Below are 16,851 nucleotides of genomic sequence, written 5' to 3' on the forward strand. Positions count from 1 at the left end.
GGCACCTTCCGATTTCCCCTTTATTGGGTCTTCAGTCTCCCTCAGTGTTTGGCATGCTTACAGATCACAGGGGTTGATTTCTTGGCCTAAACTGGTTCATTGCTATATTTTCCAACACTAGGAAAGCAGCTCGTATTTATACAATCCTGCTGCCATTTCCAATCGCCAGCAAAGGTTCTCCTTTCTCACAGCTACATGATGTCCTCTTGGGCTTTGACTAACGTCGACCGCTGCATAAATAAAGCACCATCGTTTGGCCACGGAAGTTTAATCTTACTTTATTTTTCTACTAATGAAATGCACAAGTGTTTTCAAACTAAGATTGTCTACAGAAAAGGAATGTCAAATGAGAGGAATGCAGGGCATTGTCTGTCGAGAGCAACATGCTTGAGATGTACTGACTTCTTTGCTTTAAAAAGAAAGTGTTGCTGCTTATTTCGTTTGTGGAACTTAGAAAGAAATCCCTTTTCTTCAATCACAGCATGCTTTGCTTTTGCGCCTTTTGTTGTATGAGAAGTCAATTAGTCATGCAAAGTTTTAAGTTTAAATGCATTAACAATCTATTTTGTACAGGACATTTTAAACTATCGACAGGCCTCCCCACAGTTCAAACCTAATTCCAGTGAAATCATTACCTGTTATAGATGATTGTTCCGGTGGGAGTTGGGAGGAAGAGACTCAGTGTAGACTTGCCTACAAAGACCCACCACGTCTAGGTCTCTGAAAAAGTTCTCGCTTGATCCTCTAGTGTGAAAGGGATTCCAAGGAGCTGCTTCTGCCCAATGACTGGATTTTTAGAATAAGGCCTCAAGGTCCTTTGACTCCTGTTCTCAGTACACAGAAGTGTTGCTTCTTCATGGTTAAAAGTCAAAACTGGTACCATTTTTTGTCCTTGTATTTCAACATTACCTGCAGGAGTGAAAAAGCAATATTATTCGAGAGACCCAAATGAAGAAGTCACAGTTCAACATTGATTCCCAATATTTTGTAGCCCACAAGCGGCGTTAACGTTCGGTAGCTGAAAATGAATTGAGGCGAGTGATGTGACACTGGCTATTACTGGCTAATACGCACTCCATCTACCCCACTGATGCCTAGATGAGAAGCCTCATGTCATCAAATTCTCCTCAATATTGATCCAGAGCAGATTCCAATGTATACCGTATTTTTCGCACGATTGGACGCACCGGCCCATAGGACGCACCTAGTTTTCAGGGGGGGAAATCAAGGAAAAAATATGACCCCCCCCCGCAGCTCTGGGAGCAGTGGACAGGCTGCACGCAGCCTGTGCGCTACTCCAAGACCTTCTCCCTGCTTTTGCAGGAGGTGGCGGAATTCCCCCACCTCCCGCAAAAGCCCACAGGAGCCCCGCGCGACTCCTGCGGGCTTTTCGACCAGGAGGGAGAAGGGACTGAAACGGCCAGTCAGTCCCTTCTCCCTCCTTGGGGAAAACCCCCCAAGAGCCACTTGCTCTTTAAAGGGTGCGCGGCTCCTGCGGGCTTTTCTAGGAGGTGGGGGAATTCCTAGAAAAGCCAGCAGAAGCCACGGAGCCCCTTTAAAGAGCGCGCGGCTTTTGCCTGCTTTTGCGGGAGGTGGGGGAATTCCCCCATCTCACCCAAAAGCCCACAGGAGGGTTGGAGAGTAGCGGGAAGGCGTCGCGCGCCTCCCCGCTGCCCCCCATCCTCTGGGGCTGGCGATGGGGGAAGCGCTGCTTTCCCCACCGCCAGCCTCGAAGCCGGGTTGGAGAGTAGCGGGAAGGCGTCACGCGCCTTCCTGCTGCCCCCCAATCTCTGGGGCACGCGATGGGGGAAGCGCTGCTTTCCCCACCGCCAGCCTCAAAGAGCAGACTCTCCTGGCTTCAGCGGAAGCAACGTGAAGCCTCCGGAGCGCAGGCTTCGGAGGCTTCGCGTTGCTATCACTGAAGCCAGGGAGCCTGCATTCGCTCCATAGGACGCACACACATTTCCCCTTCATTTTTGGAGGGGAAAAAGTGCGTCCTATAGAGTGAAAAATACGGTAGTTAGCGGAGTAAAAACGTAAACACGTTGCAGGATTCCCCAAAAATAGGCCAGAGGCAATTGTATTTCATCCAGAGCTTTACAGCTACTGAAGGCAAATGAACATAATGGTCACAAATCCAATACACTGAGGTTTGGCACTGTCCATAAGAAATCCAGTTGCAGCAGACTTACCGTATTTTTCGCTCCATAAGACGCACCTGACCATTAGATGCACCTGGTTTTTAGAAGGAGAATGCAAGAAAAAATATATATTTTTAAAGGGAGCGCTGAGCAGAGTCTGTATACACCCCAGGCTCTGCTCAGCACTCCCTTTCACGAGCCGCATGGAGCATGTGTGCGGCGCTTGCAGGCTTTTCCCTTCACTGATGGGCTGCCCTTCTCCCTCTTTGGGGGAGAAAGCCCCCAAGAGCCGCACACATGCTCCACGCGCCTCGTGAAAGGAATGTGGCTCTTGGGGGCTTTTCCGGGAGGTGGGGGACGCGACTGAGGGGCTGCCCTCTGTCCCTTCCCACAGCTCCCACAAAAGCCATCAAGAGCCACACACTCTTTCAAGAGCGCACGGCTCCCGCGGGCTTTTCTACGAGGTAATAATAATAATAATAATTTTTATTTATACCTCGCCCTCCCCAGCCAAGGCCGGGCTCAGAGCGGCTTCCAAGCAATAATAAAAACAAGTTGAATGATTACAACTTAAAAACATTAAAATACAACATTAAAATATTGAAACATTAAAATATTAAAATGTAGCCTCATTGCAGGAGGAGAAGGAAAGGAAAAAAGAAAGAGGGGGAGGGAATCAAATTCCCCCAACTCCCGCAGAAGCCGCGCACCCTTTAAAGAGCACACAGCTTTTGCGCGCTTTACTACGAGGAGGGAGAAGGGACTGACGCAGCCAGTCAGTCCCTTCTCCCTCCTGGGGGAAACCCGCAAGACCCGCGCGGAGCGTGTGTGCGGCTCTTGGGGGCTTTTCCTGCCTGCCTCCCACCTGCATTTGCTCCATAAGACGCGCACACATTTCCCCTTGCTTTTTAGGAGGGAAAAAGAGCGAAAAATACGGTAACTTAAACTTACAATAGCGTATAAGAAGTCTAAACCTTAACACTAAGCATACTGTGTACGGAACACCACACCAGAAGGAAAAGAGACAGAGAAACCCAGGCTCCTTCTGGCCCTACTTTTATAGTCAGCATGATATTGACAAAAAGAGATAAGAGAACCAGTTTAAGCCAGCTGTACTCAGCTTCTCGGAAGGAATAACCCAAACATCATGAAGTTTCTTTCACACAGAGAAGCTTCCAGAACCCTCTTGAATTAAGTAGAATAGGAAAGATCTCTACACATCAGATCCATGATGTCTGCGCCAAGAAATGCAAACTGATACCTCGTTCGAGGACCACCACTCACCTCATGTGCGTGTTTGGAGAAAGCTTCCGCACTGGCCATCATTCTCGCCGTCCTTTCATCAAGTTCCCCCAGTTTCTGCCCCCTCTCATCCAGAGCAATGCGCGCCCGAGCCAACTCTCCGATGGCGCTGCCCGCGGCTCCTTTCACCCCTTCGACGCCACCCGATCCGGGGATGTGCTGAGCAAGACTGCGAGATGCTTTTCCTGCCGTAGCCTCGCCAACTACAAAGAGAATTCAGAACTGAATCAGAGGGTTTTTTTTCTATACTATCTCCCCCCTCAATTGTTGATGCCATTTTGTAACAAAAAAGGGGTGTGTGGCGTTTGCCTTCCTAGGTGACATCATGCTGAGTCATAAGGAAAGGGTTAAATGAGTGTGAAGTGATTGGCCGGTGGGAACCCAAGGGGAGGAGTTAAGAGTTAGCGCTGGAGTTGTTAGGAGTTGGAGAAGGAAGAGGGAGGATAAATCTGGGTTGGTCGAGTTGAGCGAGAGAAACTGATAGGAGGAGTCAGATAGACAGTTGAGATAATCAGTTAGAGGTAATAGGAAGGTACAGGCCGGTAAGGAAACTAAGATTAAGAAACTGACAAGAAAAATGATCTGAAACTTGCTAAGGCTTATAAAATAAATTCATTTATTTGGTTTAATGTTAACAACTGTCTGGACTCCGTGTGTCCCCGAGAGAAACGGGTTGGTGGCAGCGGGGAAGCAATCACAGTGGTGGCACAGGGATCAATAGACCATCAAACGTCCGGGTACCATGTGTGATCGCCACGGGGGGGCGGGGGGAGAGAAGATTTCCCTTCCACATATCTATTCAATACAGCCAATATGTTATTTCATGCCCTCTTGCTGAAATGCTGTACTGACAGTTCAACAGCCTGGGGCCGTCATGCAAAAGCAGCTCCATCTTCTGAAGGGATAATTATTCCATTTTATTAATCAGTTATTGTGGCGTTTGCCTCCTAGGTGGGTCATAAGGAAAGGGTTAAAATGAGTGTGATGTGATTGGCCAGTGGAAACTGATAGGAGGAGTTAGGGTTAGAGGGAGAGTTGTGTGAAAGTCAGCTGAGAGTTGGGAGTTGAAGGAGGAAGAGGGAGGATTAGTCTGTGGGTTGGTTGAGTTGTGTGGTGAGAGAGTGAGAGGAATTGTTAGGTGGAGTCAGATAGTTAGTTGGGATAATCAGTTTGAAGTTGTTAGGAACGAATAGGACAGTTAAGGAATTCAGATTAAGAAACTGCCAAGAAAAATTAACTGAAACCATAAGCTTGTTCATGCTTATAAAATAAACTTGATTATTTGTTAATGTTACCAACTGACTGGACTCCGTGTGTCCCCGAGAGAAACGGGTTGGTGGCGGCAAAGAAAGCAATCACGGGGGCCCTGTGTGATCGCCAGTTATATCCTCGGTTTTCCTCCAATGAGCAGTGACATACATGGTACTCCCCCACTCCATATTGTCTTCACAACAAGCCTGTAGCTTAGGCTGAGAGTCACCAATAGGCCCAAAGACCAATGAGCTTCATGGCTGAGTGGGGATTGGGGCCCTGGTCACCCAGGTCCTCCTCCAACACACTAACCAATACACCACACTAGAAGACTCAACTGAGACACAGCTCTGTCTCCCCAGAGGCTCACTTCCCTCCTCCCCACACTTAGGGAAAAGTTTTCACGCAAGAGAAAGGTAGCAAGAATCTTTGGAGAAAGTCTTACCTGTTAGATCAACTTGTGAACAGTGACAAGGGATGCTTTTCCCCTTTCCTATCTATGCAGAACCCTGGCCATAGCCCTTGGCACACTAACACACACCAACTTGTGGAAGAGCTGTTTTAAATGAGTGGTGTCAAACACAGTACAGTGGTACCTTGGTTCTCAAACTTAATCTGTTCTGGGAGTCCATTCGACTCCCAAAACCATTCAAAAACCAAGGTGCACTCAAGCGGAAGCCACGTTCGGCTTCCGAAAAACGTTTGCAAACTGGAACACCTACTTCCAGGTTTGTGGCATTCAGGAGCCGATTTGTTTGGGAGCAAGCCGTTCAAGTACCAAGGTGCCACTCTATCACCCAAATTATCTATTTGAATAATCTTTCCCATTTTGTTGCGCAGGGACAGCAGCGCATCCAAAAAGTTGTGTAGGCATGGCCGCCAATTTCATTTTCTTCCATTCTGCAGGCAAATGCCTCCTTTGCTATGAGCTCTCTTTGGCTTTTTCCTTCGTTTTGCATTTGATGCGAGTGAGAGGGGGAAGATCACTTACAGAGCTCTTCTCTGTCGAGTGTGCCTCCAGTTCCACCAAACAGCCCCTTCAGAAATCCTCTGTACTGAGCCTCCGGAGTTTCCACCGGAGTGAACAACTCCCCAAGCATGTCCTGGGCAAAAACAAATCAATTTTAGGCAAAACAACAGACCAGAAGGCAGGTACTTTCACCATACTACACTCTGGAACGGAATGAGATGTCTTCCCCTCCTCTAATTTCTTTCTTGGCCAGTTTCTAGACACTTCCAATCACTCACCTGCAGATTGTCAAACATCTCCTGGCTGTAGTTCAATCTCTGGACTTCTGTGGGAGAACTAAGATACAACGCTTGTCCTTCGTTGGTAAAACGAAAGGTCCGGGCAATCCTCATGTCTGTTACAGGCAAATAATGAACATCTAGCAATGGGCGGAGGCTGGGTAAACTGGAAAGAAACAAGCAGACGTTATACGTTGGAACAGAAAATACAATATTCCCTGCAGTCCAGATTCTCAACTTTGCCATCAAAGCAGCTGTAATCCTACGCGTATTTGATGGAGGCGCTGAGAGATTTTACTTGCTTGGGCTCCATGATCACTGCAGATGGTGACAGCAGTCACGAAATTAAAAGACGCCTGCTCCTTGGGAGAAAGGTGATGGCAAACCTAGACAGCATCTGAAAAAGCAGAGACATCACCTTGCCAACAAAGGTCCGTATAGTAAAAGCTATGGTTTTCCCAGTAGTGATGTATGGAAGTGAGAGCTGGATCATAAAGAAGGCTGATCGCCGAAGAATTGATGCTTTTGAATTATGGTGCTGGAGGAGACTCTTGAGAGTCCCATGGACTGCAAGAAGATCAAATGCATCCATTCTGAAGGAAATCAGCCCTGAGTGCTCACTGGAAGGGCAGATCCTGAAGCTGAGGCTCCAAGACTTTGGCCACCTCATGAGAAGAGAAGACTCCCTGGAAAAGACCCTGATGTTGGGAAAGATGGAGGGCGCAAGGAGAAGGGGACGACGGAGGACGAGATGGTGGGACAGTGTTCTTGAAGCTACAAACACGAGTTTGACCAAACTGCGGGAGGCAGTGGAAGACAGACTAAACAACAACAACAAGTCCCACTGAACACAGTGCCACTTGCTCCTGTATAGGATTAGGTTGTAAATCAACCAATGGTCAGGTTCATTCAGGTGCTACAGTAGCCCCTGGTAAAATTTCATCTTATGATAAACATTTTGCATAAAGCATATCCAAACCTCGCAGGAAGCAAAGCTGCTACCTGTGCAAATGATCTAACTGCCTCCAAAATATTATTAATATTCTGCTGGGAGCCGCCCAGAGTGGCAGGGGAAACCTAGCCAGATGGGTGGGTATGAATAATTGTTATTGTTATTACTTCTGCTCCTACCATGAGATTAGAGGATGCAGATGTGAGGTACAGGTGCATATCAGCAACACGATGACACTTCCCTCCCAAACCTCTGGATTATCTTTCTCAGAAGTTCTACTAAGATATTAAAAGGCGTGTTTTAAATAGCATGGTAGGCAAGACAGGACCTGGACAAAGGCTAAGGGTTAGAACAGCAGTGACATCCAGCACTGCTCCTCTAGGAATGAGTGGAACTACTGCAAAAAAAAATTCTTATTTAGGTAAGTCTACCCAGAAGCTTACAAAATTGAGGTAATTTTAAACTTCTCGTATGTTTTAAAGTATGGTTGTAATTTTGTAAACTGCTTTGATGTTTTTGTAGAATCAATGGAGTGTATAAATATAAACAAACAAACAAATAACAGTGTTCCCTTAATTGGCAACTCTGACAGGCCACAATGTTGAGCATGCGAATGGTAGCTGTCCAAGCAACTGAGACAAAGAAGCTGAGAAGCATCCATCACAGCATGACTAGATATTGCCCTTGCAATGAGCCTTTTTGATTCTACTCTAAAAAGGCATCATCCGAGTTGGAGCAGATGCCAGTGATTTTATCACCAAAGTGTTTAGTAAACTGGGTGTTAGTAGACTACCAAGTGTACCACCAACTCAAAATTGTAGGCCAGAATTGTAGTCCTTCTAAAGCATTTGGAACAGTTCTACAGGCCAACAACTAAAACAAGAGCAAAGAAGAAAGACGTTTTCATCACTATCAATGTCACCAAGTAAGCCTGAAAGTGAGCTCTCTCTAGTCGCTGTTATTGGACTTGCTTCATATCTTCCATCGCTTGCATTTCAGCCATCTTCCTACTGCCCTCAAATTGGTAAAGAACCAAGATGAATGGAAGGGAGTGCTTGGATGCAATCCTGTCTAATTGTTCAGACCATTTCCCTATTCCAGGGGTTGGCAACACGCAGATCGACCAGACATGTCAGCAGTAAAATAGGAGAAGGATTAGGATTTTCCTTGGATCCTGTTTCAGAGGTTCCTTTGATAAGCAAATACACATCACCCCTAACTGCTGGCCATTTCCCCCTTCCCTTCGATAGCGAATAGCTCAGATTCACTTAATAATTTTAAATACCTCAGTATCACGATATGCCCATGGGCAGAGAAGCATGCCAAGCAAGCACTGTTACACATGGTCACCACATCGGCTCGCAAGAGAAAGGAGGTGTCTGTGATATTGTGAACGTAGAGGCAGATCTGGGAAGGCAGTGAAAAAACTTTGGCTTGTTTCTCTGAACAGACAACAGCAAACTGGTGGTCTCCCATGTCCTGGGACGAGCAGGGAGAATGCATGACGAGTTTTCTTTTTCTTGTTCTTTCACTTTCGTCGGTGCTGTTTGGATCTCTCCATGTTTCATAGGGTGGGTGTATTAGGGTCCCTGTGCAGCTCAAGCAACCAAACGTTAACACTGCTCCCTTCAGTGACAGAACGGTACCTAGGAAACATGATTCAAAATGATTGGATTAACTTCCCCAAATTAGCTATAAAGGTGCCAAGACACATTAACCAACTTTATACAGTCATTTGTTGAGTATATGTGCATCTTCCTCTTCTGCTGCTTCATGACATTGACAAATGATTAGACTTTAGAACAGCCATGCTGGTTTATAAATCTCTAAACCCTGAGGGACTCAACTCCGGGAAGTTGCATGCCAACCTGCTGGCAGCACTCAAGAGATCATGCTGGTCAGAAAATCTCCTATCACCTCTTTGAATTATCTGAATAGTTCCCCCCATGCCATTAACTTCTCATGTGCAACTGGAGCGGAAGGGAGGAGCACAATCTTGGCGTCATGTTTCCTGGAATGAGCAAAATAGGAATTTAGCTCCTGCTACCTCCAAATATGACAAAGTGAGAGTCTTTTTTCCTTCAGAAAATTGGAAGCTACTCTTAATGTTGTAAGAAAAAGCCAGGGGTTTCTTTCAGTTGGAACTTACTGGCACTCAGTTCTGGCACCTCTCAGGTGAGCGCCACTGCAATTGTAAGGGACAAGGGAGGTGTTCATGGAGAATTCTGGCACCTATTTTTCAAGAAAAAATAGCGCTGTAGCCAAAAATAGCCAATCAGCAAACTCGCAGCTAGTAATAGTCAGAAGATGGAGCTGGTTACTGCAGTTGCTACTTCCAAAGGAATTAAGTTTTATTTGTTTTTAAACCTTTTTTATTCAATTTTACATTTGAATTCAAACATTAATCATAATCATCAGCATTTAGGATTCCCTGAATCCTTAGACTTGTCTCCACCCCTCCATGATCAAACTTTTTTTACTGCATTGTATATTTTCTCTATATTCTTAAGATAATCCATTTTCTCCTTAGTTTTTAATCACTGCAAGCGTTACTCAAATCCTGCTAAAGTTTTGAGTTGTTTACAAAGTAAATTGTATCCCCCCCCCCAATTCCTTATTAAAGTTTCTTATCTTCCTGGTTCCTGATTTTCCCAGTCATTTTTGCCATTTCAGCGTAGCCCATCATTTTCATCAACCATTCGTCTCTGGTTGGGCAAAGGAAGTAATAGTTAATCTGTTGTTGGCATCCATCTGTCTCGAGAGACAATAGAGTGTGCCTCCAGGGGTGAAGTCAAACCACTGCATTTGTAAGCACCGAAGTGACCTTTCTGGGGCACCGGGCTGGGCAGTGTACATGGAGGACCTGTGCTGCCCAGATGACAAGACTCCCTCCCGGCCACACTGACATGGTCCAAAGGAAAGCAGAGCAAGACATTTGGCACCAGCTTGGCTGCAGGAGTTGACGGAAGGAGGCGTACAAGACACCATCCAACTGTCTTAGGAACTCCCAGATTTGTGCAGGGTTAGCCTTGGCGATGTGGGTTAAACCACAGAGCCTAGGACTTGCTGATCAGAAGGTCTGTAGTTTGAATCCCCGTGACGGGGTGAGCTCCCGTTGCTCTGTCCCTGCTCCTGCCAACCTTGCAGTTCGAAAGCACGTCAAAGTGCAAGTAGATCAATAGGTACCTCTCCGGCGGGAAGGTAAACAGCGTTTCCGTGCGCTGCTCTGGTTTGCCAGAAGCGGCTTAGTCATGCTGGCCACATGACCCGGAAAAACTGTCTGTGGACAAACGCCAGCTCCCTTGGCCAGTAAAGCAAGATGAGTGCCACAACCCCAGAGTCGGCCACGACTGGACCTAATGGTCAGGGGTCTCCTTTACCTCCTTTACCTAGCCTTTTCTTCTCCTGAAGATATCCCGCAAGGCAGAAGAGGTTTAAAGTCTAGTTTATAATAAACAAAAATAATCTAAAGTAACATTTGCTTTATAAGAGAGCTTGCTCCTCACTGATTTGCATGGGCTGTACCACTTTGGGCTGCAAGGCGGGGTGTAACAATAATCCTTCTCCCCACAAAACAACTCCTTGAACATAGAAAACTACCATGTCAGGAAGTAAGGATTTGGTACAGCTCAGATGTAGAGTTAGCACTTCAGTGAGAACTAAGCCTAAATCGTAAGGTTTCTGACCACACTGCCCCTCCACAGCACCAAAGGGAGACATACCCTGAGTTTAACAAGTTCTTGTGCTTAGTGGCATATTTTTACATATTTTCAAGAAAGCCAGGAGATCAGATTTCTTACCGCTTGGAGAAACGACTACCGGCTCTGTCTGCCGCAATTCATCTGCAGTGGGCAGGTTAAGGGATATCGTCAAGACCATACCGAGGCCTGTACCAACCCAAAGGCAAGGAGACACTGTGGTGTCATTCTTCCGTGAAAAGGACTCTGTGAAATACAATGCTGTAATTGCTTCTTTAGATTCTTTGTCTATACTGGAGACACTGGAGCTTCGAGAATGGCTGATGGAGTTCTCCCTGGTTTCTGTCGAAAGAGAGCAACACAAATGAACACACCTTATACCGAGAAGAGGCCACGGGGTCCACCTGGTCCATTATTGCCTTCACCGTTTAGCAGCAGCTCTCCAAGGTATCAAAGCTGCTACCTGAGACTGTGTAGTTGGAGATGCAGTTGAAGGAGGCAACACGAGAACGGGGTCTTTTCTGCAGTGGCCCCATTTGTGGAATGCTCTCCCCGAGGAGGCTCACCTGGCACCTCCGTTATACATCTTTAGGCACCAGGCGAAAATGTTACTCTTCAGCCAGGCTTTTGGCTGATTAACAGTTGATGTCTTTTTAAATGGATCAGGGAGATTCTTGGTTTGTTTTGTTCTTGTTTTTATTATGTATTTTGTGGTTTTATTCTGCATTTTTACGCTGTGGACTACCCTGAGATCTTCAGATGAAGGGTAGTTAGATAGACAGTTGATAGATAGATAGATGATAGATAGATAGATAGATAGATAGATAGATAGATAGATAGATATGTTCTAAGCCTACGCATCTAAGCTACAGATGGTCTTTACAGAGCATATAAAACAGCATTGTTCCAGAAAAGACATCCAAGCCTGTTTGTCTTCATAATCTCACAAACCGATTACTTACAATAATCCTAAAAGAGAGAGTGCTTATTAGAAACTCTAGAAGGCTAAGCTTGTGTGCCAAATTCTTTAAATATCTAAGAATAATAACCCCTTAAAAACCTCATTAAAATACAAAAACGACTCATAGTTGCCAGGGGTCTTTAAATGCATTCCCCAACCCCAGTTTGTGCTTTCAAAGTCCTCTTGGAGTTTTTCTTTTTTACTCGTCCCATTATGGAGCCTCCACGTTAATTGGCCACCTTTGCAGGATGTCACACATGCACATACCTCCGAAGAATTACCCATTTAATAATTATCAACAGACAGCAGTAAAAATGCTACTACCACAAGAAGTGAAGTGAAATACCACATAGATCAATTCTAAAATTTAAAAACGTGAAAACAGCAGCTCCCAAATGCATATGTCTACTGACCTTCTGTTGTGACTGGCAAAGAAATCTCCATGCAAGCAGCAGATTGTACTTTCCTAAATGGAGGCTTTCCAGAACCACGGCGGTTTATTTTTGAAACATCCGCACTAGACATCCTTTTTCCAGAGCTGCAGCTTTGGGAAGTTGGACTTGTACAGTGTCCGTTTATGTGATCTGTAGGGACATTTAAAAAAAATTAAAAAGTCACTACAGATTTTTAATTGTTATACTTTATTGTTGTTGTTTAGTCGTTTAGTCGTGTCCGACTCTTTGTGACCCCCTGGACCAGAGCAGGCCAGGCACTCCTGTCTTCCACTGTCTCCCGCAGTTTGGTCAGACTCATGCTGGTAGCTTCGAGAACACTGTTCGAGCTTCGAGCACAAATTGTTATACTAGTTGCTGTTAATCCTCTATGCTGTGAGTCACTTTGGGCACAAGTTTGGGATTAAATAAAACAAATAAATATAAGCGAATACTAAATAATCTGAAAAATAAAATAAACATGATTGAGCAAGTTATTTCATACCTTTCCAAAGCATCTTATAGTTTGCAGGATTCTCTGTGTGTGTGTATAAAATCATAATGTAGCGATAATAATATTGCTATTCCTATTACAAATATATTTCCCAGCAAACATAATATATAATATTTCAACAGTGGAGATGTGCTTCATCTCACAAGCAAGAAACAGAGTGACCATCACAGACTGCTGACATACCAGAGCACATTTACCTGAAGTTGTGGGAGACTTGCATCTCTCCAGCTCCAATGACACTGGACCATCTGATAGCTCAGTAAGACCTGGGGGGAAATGCAATTAAAATATGATAGAATCAATTATCTAGGGACAGTAAGGGTGGGAACAAGCTTGGAAACAGTTTTTTTTGCCCACAAATACCTTGTTCAACAAGGAACATTTTTAGTGGGGTGGCATGGTGTTAAAAAAAACCAAAGGGATTGTTCACATACCCCCCCCCCCCAGGCATACAAATATAACAGAGACCTGGCCACATGCGTTACACACTCCAATATGAAATAAAAAAATCAAGCCACATGGAGCCAATATTAAACTCTACATAATCATGTATGTATCCAAGAGGCATAACTGGTTGATGTGTCCATTTGATTTCCATATTTGGTGAGAAATAGATGCTCCCTACATCCCTAAGCTGCCATTACAAGAGCTTTTTCATCCCAAGGGTTCCTTGCCAGATCCTGAAATCCCAATATACTCAGTTATGCCACTTGATGAAGCTGTGAAACATTAACACACTTGGACTGGGGGGGGGGGGGAGTTCATCAACTGGCACATGCCTTACACAGTTCACTGACCACTGCAAACGAAAGGAAAGACCACATAAAATATCACACTGACACGGCTTATCCTATTCTGTGAACCAGTAATTTCAGTCCTCCTGCTGTTACACAGTTTAGAGCTGGTGAAGAAATAAAACGCACCTTTATTTAAACCTGTGCTTACTGACAGTCAGCTTACTAATATACTACACTGAAACAAATAACCTGGCTGCAGCTGGACCACGTTGCTTGGGCACGGGTTACAAATTAGACATCATGGAACTGTAGAGTTGGAAGGACCCTGAGGATCTTCTAGTCCACCCCCTGCAGGGCAGGAATATGCAGCTGCCCCATACAGGGATCAAACCTTTGACCAGCGTTCGAAACTCCCATTGTTCCAGGCGCATTTTGCAACAGGGAATTTCATTAACGCAAGCAGTTTCCAGGCTCTGGGTGCAGTACTGCGCCTAAGATTTCAGATTAAAACTGCAGAGTGGAAGGAAAGGAGGACCTTCAGGAACCTGTTTTGACAGGGCAAGTGCAAATGCAGAAGATAATGGAGGAGGTTGCTGTTGAACCTCAAGTAACACAAATGGAGAGACCCGAGGCCCTGCAGGAGCATAAGCCGCTGTCCTTGAAGACTGAATTTGGAGTGGGCCGGGGGGGTCCGGAGAAGTGGGGGCCCTTAACTCTGGAGGGACTTTGAAACATGCTTTTAAATATTTTCTGGACTACACTGCCGACTGTGGGGAATGGGACTGTGGGGAATGGGCTGATCTGCTGAGGAGAGACGGAGATATTTTTGAGTTGGAGTCTCCCCAAGACCTACTCCTCAACGAGAAAGGAAAGAAATTAAGAAAGAGATCAACAAAAGACCAGGTAAAGTGGAGGTACAAACAAGAAGAAGATCTGCAGAAGGGACATGGAAAAGACTTAAGAGCCTCGGACATAAGATTACCAGGTTGATGGACTAGATGGAATGGACAGTAAGGACTGACATAACCCGAGACCAGGAAGAAGAGACGCTGGAGGAAGATTGGAAGAATTTTTTTTAAAAAAAATTATTTTGGGAATTAGTGTAAAATTAATGAGCATAAGGAAAAATGTTGGAATGAAAATATTTGGCTTTAGTAGAAATGATATAAGGAATTATGTTCAAATAAATATTAAGTCTTAAGCTTTAAGGTATTTTATGGTAAGATAAGGTTAAAATAAATTAAGGTAAATTGAATGACAGAATATAGTGAAAGATGGAAAGGAGTTGCTGAGCTAACTAATAGGTTAGATTGTTAAGATAAATTACTCAATAAAAATTGAGAAAGATGGAAAGAATTTGCTGAAACAAATAACTAAACTAGAATACAAAAAGGGAGGTGTGAGGAGGTCGATGAAACAAGTAAATGAAAGATAAAGATATGGAATATTGGATGTTTTTTTATTGTTATTGTTGTATTGGTTTTTATGTTTTTTTCCCTTTTTTATGTATTGTTATGTATGTTTTGTTAAATTTTTTGTTGTTTTTTTCCCTTCTTTTTTCTGTAATTTTTGAAACTTCTAATAAATATCATTTAAAAAAAAAAAAGGAAAGGAGGACCTTTTCCTGCCTCCCTACTGCCAGCTACGCTCTGAAGACTGGAGAAGAGACCCTCTTAAGAATATTAGGGGGTGAGCAGGGGAAGGACTAGACCATGTGAAAAGTGAACATAATATTTTAGCTGCAGTTCATTCATTTTCAGCTTTGTATTCTTGTTATAAAAAAGCACACCTAGACTTTCCGTCATTGTGCCCATAACCCAGGACTAAGGTGCCATTTAGCTCCTGGCTTTCATATCTCGGTTTCTAACACTGCCTGTGGCACCTTGGTGTTATTAGCACCACACTCTATCCAACTGAGCTATCCAAAATTGAAATGGCTTTCTAGATGTTTGAGATGTGGATGAAAGTGAATGGAGTTAAGACTCTCATGAAAGCAAAGCTCTCAGTTTCTGAAAATGCAGCCTTACTTCTCACAGCACATCATTCATGTCAAATCCGACATTCCCGTGAATGTAAAGTGCTGGGGCACTTTACAGACTTCAACAAGGCATTCTCTACATGTCACCCGTCACTTCCCCTGATCTCATGAGAAAAATGCCACAATAAGTCCAAAAGCATCACCTAGGGGTGATGGTGATCCGTGGTTCCAAACACCTTTCACTCCACTCAGCAGCATGGACTTCATGACTCTGAAAGTCACGATCTAGCAAAACATTTCCAGCAAGCAAGGCAAATTGATTGCTCAGACAACGAAGCTGCATTTTTCTGCTACAGCCCCCTAGAGAGGTTAGCTGTCTGGGAACCTGAGGAATGGTTGCATAATGACAGAATCTGAAGGGATACATGGACGGCACCTCTCTTGACAAGAATCCGTAATGCCGTGAATCATTGCCATCTGCAAACGGTTGAAATAGAAGTTCAGACACCTTGTAATTCTGTAAACTAAATCGTAAAGCCTGGTATGTGGGAACTGGTGTATTAAAAGGAATCTGCACATACTTGGGAAAAAATCTTCAATTTCCTATTCTTCAATTTCTTATTTCCTCTTGGTATAATGAAAGCAGAGGAATTCTGCAGCTGTGCCTAGTACATATTAAGCTCTGTTTCAATCCCCTCAGACATTTAAGTCTTTATTGCTAATTTTAGCTGTTTGAAAACTAGACGTGGTTACTAACTCTGCACAGCCTCTCTCTTTTAACCATGCTTGTTAGGAACTTTCAAAATCTCCTAACTGTTGAAAACAAAGGCTATGGGATTCATGCAGTCCTAAATGTTATTTATTTGCACGATGGCTAGATAAATTATTCAGTGAGGAGTCCCATAAATTAAATGACTAAATGATGGGCTCTTTTCTCTAGAAGCTATTACCCTTATTCATCTCCACCATTTGTTACCGATGTGATCCCTGCCATGGGATTAGGCACCAGGCAAAATTAATTAGCTGCAGGTGTACAAAATTAAATATAAGGAGAGTGGGCATGAAGCCAGCCAGCAATTCACCAGATAACCATTGGAGAGAAGGGAATAACTTGAGCCACTTTTGGAATATTTGAGTCACGGGCAAAACACACAGTCCATTAAAGTTGACAAGACCATTAATTCTTGGCAGTGTGCTCCTGTCCTATGGATCCCTGGTCATAACTGCAGAAAGACTATTTTTACAGTTGCATTTGATACTCTAAACGAAACCCTCGAGTCTTTTGATATGGGATAGAGAGATCAGTCCTAAATGAATGTGGTTAAAAGACGAGGGTAGGAGCTATAGGATTTGACTCTTGGACAATAGCCCCATGCGACCAGCCTAGAGTTACCCAGTCTATAAGCCAGTTCTCCCCTGATTTCGGCAGCTAAGGAAAAATAGAGATTTCTACAGCCATTTCGTGAAGAAGTTATTTTCAATAGTAACTTATTTTCTGCATATAATTTCACGGAAGCTGTTATAAAGGAGGTATCAGCACTATCATAATCAGGAGTTAGGTTAAAATCCTAAGAATCTTTACTACTGAGAGAGGTCTACTAAACATGTGCAACAGACTTCTGAGTAAACATGAACATT

At 44.2% G+C, this 16,851-nt stretch overlaps 1 protein-coding gene across 5 annotated transcripts in view; it reads right to left on the bottom strand.

Moving 5' to 3' along the window:
- Positions 1-262: 262 nt before the first annotated feature.
- STXBP5L (syntaxin binding protein 5L) overlaps positions 263-16,851 on the bottom strand; it is a 68,812-nt gene continuing 52,223 nt past the window's right edge. For 4 of the 5 annotated variants that reach the window (XM_083592914.1, XM_083592912.1, XM_083592911.1 and 1 more), the window contains 8 exons: positions 12,696-12,764; positions 11,967-12,137; positions 10,695-10,934; positions 8,180-8,540; positions 5,943-6,108; positions 5,686-5,797; positions 3,426-3,646; positions 263-909 (listed from right to left, as the gene is read on the bottom strand). In XM_083592914.1, coding sequence (XP_083449040.1) covers positions 868-909; positions 3,426-3,646; positions 5,686-5,797; positions 5,943-6,108; positions 8,180-8,540; positions 10,695-10,934; positions 11,967-12,137; positions 12,696-12,764 — 1,382 coding nt within the window. In that variant the 3' untranslated portion in view covers positions 263-867. Of the gene's footprint in view, positions 910-3,213; positions 3,647-5,685; positions 5,798-5,942; positions 6,109-8,179; positions 8,541-10,694; positions 10,935-11,966; positions 12,138-12,695; positions 12,765-16,851 lie in introns of those variants that run through there. The other variant, XM_083592910.1, reaches the window with a different exon arrangement.

This window comes from Podarcis filfolensis (assembly GCF_964270895.1).
Source record: "Podarcis filfolensis genome assembly, chromosome: 17".
Taxonomy (NCBI): domain Eukaryota; kingdom Metazoa; phylum Chordata; class Lepidosauria; order Squamata; family Lacertidae; genus Podarcis; species Podarcis filfolensis.